Raw genomic sequence first — 8,957 nt, 5'->3', positions numbered from 1 at the left:
TAAATTGATCTCTACCTTGATGTGAGATATAAGCCATGTGGACATTGGACATGGAATTTTGAAGAATTTTATTACATTTACATTTAGCATTACAACAATACATTGACATTTAGCAGACGCCTTTATCCAAAGCGACTTACAACAATACATTTGTTTAAGTAAGTGAATCATCTATCCAACAGTCATCATAAGACAAAGTAATCAATGCTCACACAAGGGGCCATTGGCAGTCGTAATGCTAGTAGGCTAATTTTTAAATATATTTTATTAGCAGGAGAGAACTTGTACAGGGGGGTAGCAGGGGAGAAGAGGTTTCGGGGTTAGGGTTAGTATAGGGGGGGTAGCGAGGGTAAAGCGGTCTTTAGGAGGGAGTGTTAAGATGTAGCTTGAAGAGATGGGTTTTCAATCTACGGCAGAAGATCGGAAGTGACTCTGCAGTCCTGACCGTAGTGGGAAGCTCATTCCACCAGTGGGGCGCCAGGACAGTGAAAAGCTTACAAACCCCTGACTTCTCTAATCATTGTACACCTTCCAGCCAACTGTACAGTAGTCACTGTTGAGTATGAGGGTGGGCCAGGTTCTGATCAAAGCATGGTACAGGAAAAAAAAAAGACAAGGCATTATCTACCTACATCATCAACTAAACAGCATGGTCCCCATCACCACTCAAACACACCATCCCAAACCACACACATACCGCATGTTCATAAAGACCACAACATGTAGACTCATCCATCTGGCTGAGCTATTCACCAGATGTACTGTAAACAATACTATGTGTTAGACATTCACTGTGACTGTGCTATACTATATGTTTGACTTTAAATGGCATTTCAAAGATTAAGAGAACACAATAAGAGGTTCAGCTGTAAGCCTGACAGAACCATTCATGGAGGTAGAAAAGAGGAAGTACCTGTATAGAGCAAGATTCCCCCTATTGGTTGGGGCCTACATTGGTCATAGTGACATCATCAAAATGAGACACAAAAAACACATTCAGAAAGAAAATGTGGAGAAGAAAATTATAGAAAAATATAAAAGGTGCATTGTTTTTTTTTTTTTAAATAAATGCATTAAATTAACTGTATTCATACTCAATAATAATATTAATGGTTTTAATGGCACAGTATTAAAAACAATTATTTTAATGGCATTAATAAATTGAAGAACTGAAAAGAAAATCGACATTTTCAATGTGGGTGCTGGAAAGCACAATTTTTCAAATACCGTTAAGTAGTGGCTTATCACCCTATTATCATCAACAGTTGAACAAATACAGAAACTATTCTAATGTAGCATAACCTGTTGAAATAAGGTCAGAGGGGAGGGTGAACTGCCATGTTCCGTGTCTTCACTGATCTGAGAGCAGCCAATCAGACCCATAGACCATGGTTCCAGCCATGTATAAAGAAACACCATAACCCTCTGACTCTCACTCTCCCCTGACAGACAGGACAACTAGTATACGCATGAGGGATGCTATCCACAGAGAGGGAATTACAATGAACAAACTATTTCTCACCTGGTTTGTGGGGTTTGGTGCAGGTAAGGTTGACCAAGGTTTAAGGAGTGCATAAGTGTGGGATATTAGTGCATTAGAAATTGCTGGCACTACTCAGATCAGATAGTTATTCTATATGCCAAGATTTGCAATAAGTTTATTTTTTTTCTCCAGGGGGGTCTCTTGCTTCTGTCTATCTAACAAATCAGTTAATGGTCTTCATACCTGGGGAGACAGTGCGTTTGGAGTGCTTCATCTCAAAGGACCATGATAACTACTACTCCTGGTTCAGGTTGATAGCAGGACAAGCTCCAGTGTGCATGCTGACGCTTTACTCTCAGTCCGACACTCCAACGTTCTTCGGGGAGTTCAACAACAACCCCCGGTTTACAGCAAAGAAGAATGGAACCAGTTTTGACCTAACAATCTTGGATGCACAGCAGTCCGATGTGGGGATCTATTACTGTGCTGCACGGGATTACCAATTTATGATCTTCGGACATGGGGTGTTTTTGATGCATGAAGGTAAGTCATATATGGTGGAAATTAAATATTATGTTACCATATCAGGATTTTATATGTAATGGTAACTGTATGGCTTATATGTAATTAGATACATTCAATTAGAAATGTGTTATTACTATGTTATAGAAGGTGCAGATTCCAGGATTCGACATGTTGTTCAGCAGCCTGTGTCTGAGTCAGTCCAACCAGGAGACTCTGTGACTTTCAACTGTACAATACTCACTGAGACCTGTGCAGGAGAACACAGTGTCTATTGGTTCAGACATGGCTCAGGAGAATCCCGTCCAGGAATCATTTACACCCATGGAGACAGGAGTGATCAGTGTGAGAAGAGTCCTGAGGCTGGGTCTCCTACACAGAGCTGTGTCTACCACCTCCCCAAGAGGAACCTCAGCCTCTCTGATGCTGGGACTTACTACTGTGCTGTGGCCTCATGTGGGGAGATACTGTTTGGGAACGGGACCAAGCTGGACATTCAAGGTAAATTCTTATTCATTTCTTGTCTTCACTTGAACATTTAATCACTAATTTACCATTATAGATCTTTTTAATAACAGGCTTAATTTATCTGCAATGCAATAGTGTTGAGATGACTTCTACTAGATATCAAGACATTTTTAAATTGAAAACTAGCAGAAACATGGTATGTTTTTCTTTATTTTTAGAACAGGATTTTCCTCTGACTCCTACTGCCATTGCACTGGTTGCATCAAACATCTTATGTATGATAGTTATCATTGTTCTGACATGTGGAATATGCAAGAGGAGGGACACAGGGCCAAGAGGTACAGCAAGACTTGTTGCTCTGTATGATATGAACAGATAATAATAATAATAATAATGCAACGAATGTAGATAAAACATCACTGAAAAACAAATAGTGAATTTGTATGTTTTTAATCTAAAGGGGAGAATGAAAGTCCACCATCCACAGCCAATCAGGTAAACTGGCATTTCACTTTTCTCCAACTGAAAATGTTGTTCTCAGGAGATGTGTTTTGTATGATCTCTTGTCATGTCTCCACCTCTCTCACAGAACCAAAACAGTGACGTGTTGAATTATGCAGCTGTGAGTTTCGCCCCAAGGAGCTCCTCCTCCTCCAGTAGACCAAGAGTGAAGGCCAGCAGAGATGCTGCAGTGTACTCTGAGGTCAGGTACCTCCAGCAGGAGTGACAGATATGGAGCCCTTCCCCACACTGAAAGGAAACCACACCCATCTACCTACTATTGAAGAGGGAACTTTGAAGGCCTGTGGAGATGTTTTTACTGCTTTCAGTAAATAAATAGTCTAATAGCTAAATCAGAGGGACGAAAGGACAGCTAGCTTCTAGTAAATTATGTCTACTTATGAATTAGAAATTTAGGGTTTACTTGCCTCACCAATGCTATTGATATGCTTATTTAGCCTATAATTGAATAAAAGCTTATAACAGAATCCCTGATTGCTTTATGACTCAGTTGTTATATTGTATCCAGTGTGTGTTTTCATCACAGTTAATATGATGAATCTAACTACTGGACAAACAGGGGTTTCAGTGAAGATGTGTAATCTCATGGATGGGAAACACTTTACAGACGTCCCCTTCAATGTCTTCTAGCTAACTAGACTGTAAATCCAGTAGCACTTTACATAACAGCTAGGAATAAGTGGGTAATAACTATGGTACATACCAGTAATTACCCGTAGTTACCAGTAACAAGAAAGAAAATGTGTTATTACAAGGTAAGTTGGAATGTAGTTTCCATGTAATTATTTTGCATGAAAGATGTTTGAACAGAGAAGGTAGTTTCTATTAAATAAGGCTACCTATAGTAGGTATGCATGCATCCACTGAATGTAACACAGTATTAAGCTCCTCTCTGAGTCTGATACATTATGTTTGTATGGATGATTTCCATGCAGTTAATGTAAAGGTAATCTAGTGATGCTATGCTAAGTACAGATACTGTAGCTATGTAATGTTTTTATTTGTTAAATATTTCAGTGGTTTGTTAGCAATAAGCGAACATTAGCCTCAGTTGAAAGCAGCTAGCTAACTTTAGCTGTGGAGCTTGAGCCATAGGACTATATTATGTTAATTAATGAATATTTGTAGCTAACATATTCTTATTGTTGTAAATGAAATATTGTGCGGAATATCATTGGAAATATTATTCAGTCTAATAGAAGAGCCAACTCCAACAACAAGTGTGATACAAAGGTTTTGAAGGTGTTGCCTCCATTCATTCTCCACCCACAAACACTAACATTATAGAGCAACATTACCTACTGGACAGCTTATTATTACTTGTGTCAACGTCTCAATGTGTTAATAATTAACCTTTACATTAACTGTATGGAGTCATCCATAAACCCTTCATATAGGTCTATGTATCAGACAAACTGGGCAGCTTATTGCTGGGTTTATGATGTAGTGGATGCATGCATACTGATAGGTATTACCACTGATTGATGGTCTAACCTTGGTAAACATGGTCTTACTTGTCAGGTTAAGATGGGATACAAGGGAAGAACAATATGGAAACAGTTAATATAGCATTTTCCAGCTCTGATACCACTTTATTTCATAGTAAGTACCCTGTCAGCAGAGTAATGATGGCCAAGATCTGGCCCTCATCTATTTTCTACTGACATCTGAATGTGACCCAGGTACAACTTTGTTCCATGGGCCAGAAGTGGGCTGGCTCTGGCTGCCATTCCTGAGCCTTATCTTTGACATGAAAGGGCAAGACCTTGGCCAGCATGTGGATGTGGCCCAGGTCCCAACCACACTTTGACCAAAGATGGCCCTGTAGCTACAGGAACATATCAGGACCACATTCCTCATACCAGAGCTGGCCCACAGCAAATTGACAAATCTCAGCCAGGGCTGGCCCCCCACATTTGGACCAGCTTTGGCCCACATAATGCTTCATGTTTCCAGCACTCAGCCATTTGTGCCACCACAAGACCAGCTCTGGGCCACAATTGTCTGCTGACTGGGTACCTTCTCTGTTTTTCAGTAACAAACCATGGTCTTAGTTGTGAGGTTAAGACAGCATACAAGGCTAGAACAAAATGGAAATAGGTAATATAGCATTTTCCAGTTCTAATACTATGTCAATAGTTACTACCTTCTCTGTTTCTTGGTGATAAATAAAATAAAATGTGTGCTCATCAGTTTTAATGATTCAAGAACAATATGGAAACAGTGTAACAAATAAAAAGGAAACAAGCATCTTTCATGCTAAATAATGGATGTGGAAACTGCAGTCTGCCTTACCTTGTAATATCAAGGTAATTGTCTTTCAGTAATTACCATGGTTATTACCATGCTATTACCCACATACGCTGTAAAATGGTACTGTAAATCTTTAGGGAGAGATCTTCACAAAAACACTGTGTTGATTGGGTGTTCACCCTCACAGTTCTGTCCACATGACATACTCCAAGACCACATCACACTGGAGTCTTATAAAACACAGATCTACACATTACACTTTGTAACACCCAATCAAGTAAAATAACATAATTATGTAACACTAATTCTAACTTAAGAAAATAAGATAATAATAAAAAAAATACAAAAGCTTGATTGTGCGTCATTCCGCCCCAGGTGACTGCGCCTCCCAATGGTAAATTTTAATGTTACTGAGTTTAATGTTTAACTGAGTAATTGAATTGAATCGATTCAAATAAAAATGTAATTTAAACGAAGTGAATTGAGTTAGGGTCATTTAATTTAACTTAATTTAATTTCATCAAACTGAACTGAACTCTATGTTAATGGCTCTGTCCTCTGTTGAAAGCCTGGTCTGAGGCCAGTGCTGCCAGTGCTCAGTGTGGGAGTTTTATCAGGACTGTGGTGTCTCAGATGGAGGGCACTTTCAGAGAGAAGATAAAGAAGGCCATGGATAAAGGTTACTCAACTTTGTTGATATTCGCACAATTGACAAGTTTACAAAATAGTTAATGAATGACAAAGAGACGTTGCTTAGCTTTCCATGTAATTAGGTAATCAACCATTTTCATATAATATTTCAGAAAGACATTCAATATCACTGAACAATAAATGGCAGGTAAAGTTAAATGACGTTTGCAATTGTGACTGTTTCTTGATTTCCTTGTCTTGTTCTTCAGGCCTGAATGAGCTGAAGAACTATGCAGGTAAATCAGAATTTGGCGTAAACAACAAGAAAGCATGGATCCATCCTGCCTTGAATCAACGGTTCAGGCTGGTGGTGGTGGTGTAATGGTGTGGGGGATATTTTCTTAGTACCAATTGAGCATTGTTTAAACGCCACAGCCTACCTGAGTATTGTTGCTGACCATGTCCATCCCTTTATGACCACAGTGTACCCATCTTCTGATGGCTACTTCCAGCAGGACAACGCGCCATGTCACAAAGCTCAAATCATCTCAAACTGGTTTCTTGAACATGACATTAAGTTCACTGTACTCCAATGGCCTCCACAGTCACCAGATCTCAATCCAATAGAGCACCTTTGGGATGTGGTGGAACGGGAGATTCGCATCATGGATGTGCAGCCGACAAATCTGCAGCAACAGCATGTTGCTATCATGTCAATATGGACCAAAATCTCTGAGGGATGTTTCCAGCACCTTGTTGAATCTATGCCACAAAGAATTAAGGCAGTTCTGAAGGCAAAAGGGGGTCCAACCCGGTACTAGCAAGGTGTACCTAATAAAGTGGCCGGTGAGTGTATATTATATTATATAATATTACATCACATGAGGTTATATTATTAACAGTATGACATATAGAGAACTCTGATAATGACCAGCGAGGAGCAGGAGGAAGGACAATCCGCACCACATGGCTAGACACTATAGGCTTGCAGACTGACGACACAATATTATATGGGAAAGAGAAATAGTTTCATTTCATTTCGATAGTCAGATGATACAGATGCTAAACATACTATAAAATAAACAATCAAGTATTTAATCAATTGTATCACTGTAACATCACTTCCGGGATCGTTACAAACATGCCCACTAATTCTTTGTACTTCATCAGATTTCTATAAACTTAATTAATGTATCTGAATATTCATATTGGTTGAGTGAGTTACAATATTCCAATATTGATATGAATAAATCATACTGTACTTGACACTGTCGTCCCAACCTGATTTGTGTCTCTCCTTTCACTCGACTCTCTCTCAATAATTCTCTCTCTCTCATGTCAGTGTTGACCCCTGATGTATTTGAGAATGTGGATAAAGCTATGTAATCCCCCTCACAGCAAACAGGTTTTCTTCCCCATTACCCCTCATCTCCTGATTTTTGACCTTCTCATGTCATTGGTTGCTTTTCTCATAGAATCTGTCTAGTGTCATTGTTGAACCAAACTTGTTTGTGTAAGTTAGAACTGCTAGTGGTTGAGTTCATCCAGGCGGGGAAGTGTGCACTTGTTCACTCCCTAGTCTCGTACCCAGACACTTTAGCCCGAATGCGTGCAATAGCCTGGGGACAAGGTTAGTTCACTCCCTAACATGGATTTACAGTAAAAGCACAGGTTTGGTTTGGTCTAAGAAATATGGTGGAAAGTCCCCTTGGCCCAATGCTTAGCCTACACCAATCCAATGCTTACAATTCAACTGTCTTCAAAGATTCAAGATTCAAGATTCAAGATGGTTTTATTGTCATATGCACAACAGTTACAGAGCAATCGCTGGCAATGAAATTCTTAAGTCTTGGGCTCCTCCAACAGTGCAATAAGAAGTGTAAATAATAAAAATAAAAATAAAGAAACAACAACAATAACAATATTTACCTAAATACAAAACTAAATAAATGTAAATGTAAAAAGTGAAATGTAAACAGACGTTTTTATCCAGATGTCGACTGGTATAAAGTGGCATTTTATAGTGGCATGTTATAAAGTGGCATAGTTTAAAGTGTCATTGTGGTGAGCTAAGTAGCTCAGGAGTTCAACAGTCTTATTGCCTGTGGGATGAAACTGTCCCTGAGTCTGGTGGTGCGAGACCGGATGCTGCGGTAGCGTCTGCCAGACGGGAGCAGCCGAAACAGTTTGTTGCTGGGGTGATGAGGGTCTTTAATAATCCGGTTAGTCTTCTTCCTGCAGCGCTGAGTGTAGAGGTCCTCCATGGATGGCAGCTCCGTCCTGGTAATGTGCTGGGCAGCTTTCACCACCCTCTGTAATGTCTTACGGTTGAGGGCGGAGCAACTGCCGTACCAGGCGGTGATGCAGCCAGTCAGGATACTCTCTATGGTGCACCTGTAGAAGTTGCAGAGTATCCTGGAGTCCATGTTGAACCTCCGCAGCCTGCGGAGGAAGAAGAGCCGCTGTCTTGCCGTCTTTGTGATGGCGTCGGTGTGGTGAGTCCAGGTCAGGTCCTCGCAGATGTGGACCCCGAGGAACTTGAATCTGCTGACTCTCTCTACTGCCGTCCCGTTGATGGTGATAGGGGCGTGCCCGGCTCCCTGCCGCTTCCTGTAGTCCACGATCAGCTCCTTAGTTTTGCTGAGGTTGAGCTGGAGGTTGTTGTCCTGGCACCAAGATGTCAGGACTCTCACCTCCTCTCTGTACGCCGTCTCGTCGCCGTCGGTGATCAGGCCGATGACGGTCGTGTCGTCAGCAAACTTGATGATGGTGTTGGAGCTGTGTGTGGCCACGCAGTCATGTGTGAACAGGGAGTAGAGGAGAGGGCTGAGCACGCAGCCCTGGGGTGCGCCGGTGTTGAGAGTCAGGGTGGATGATGTGGCGCCTCCTATCCGCACTGCCTGGGGTCTGCCCGTCAGGAAGCTCAGGAGACATATTGAGTGTCTGTTTAACTACTCTTTGAAAGATAATCTGTCATGGAACTGAGAAATTCTCAGACCAAATTTATAGTCATAAGCTCCTCGCCGTGCTAGTTTAAGATCATCAGAATTCTGATTTGTGTGACTTATGTGTGTGTATA

General features: G+C 40.9%; 1 protein-coding gene across 1 annotated transcript; it reads left to right on the top strand.

Annotated features, from left to right (window-relative positions):
- Positions 1 to 1,713: 1,713 nt before the first annotated feature.
- LOC310806769 (uncharacterized protein) lies at positions 1,714 to 3,360 on the top strand (the record flags this gene model as incomplete). Its single annotated transcript, XM_083673007.1, has 5 exons — positions 1,714 to 2,026; positions 2,156 to 2,506; positions 2,692 to 2,811; positions 2,934 to 2,968; positions 3,063 to 3,360. 5 exons carry the CDS (start codon positions 1,714 to 1,716, stop codon positions 3,198 to 3,200), a joined length of 957 nt encoding a protein of 318 aa, XP_083529133.1. The 3' UTR covers positions 3,201 to 3,360.
- Between the last annotated feature and the right edge of the window lie 5,597 nt (positions 3,361 to 8,957).

This window comes from Argentina silus (genome assembly GCF_951799395.1).
Source record: "Argentina silus genome assembly, chromosome: 1".
NCBI lineage: Eukaryota > Metazoa > Chordata > Actinopteri > Argentiniformes > Argentinidae > Argentina > Argentina silus.
Note: the sequence above shows the minus strand (reverse complement) of the source record. Positions and strands in the feature narration are given on the sequence as shown.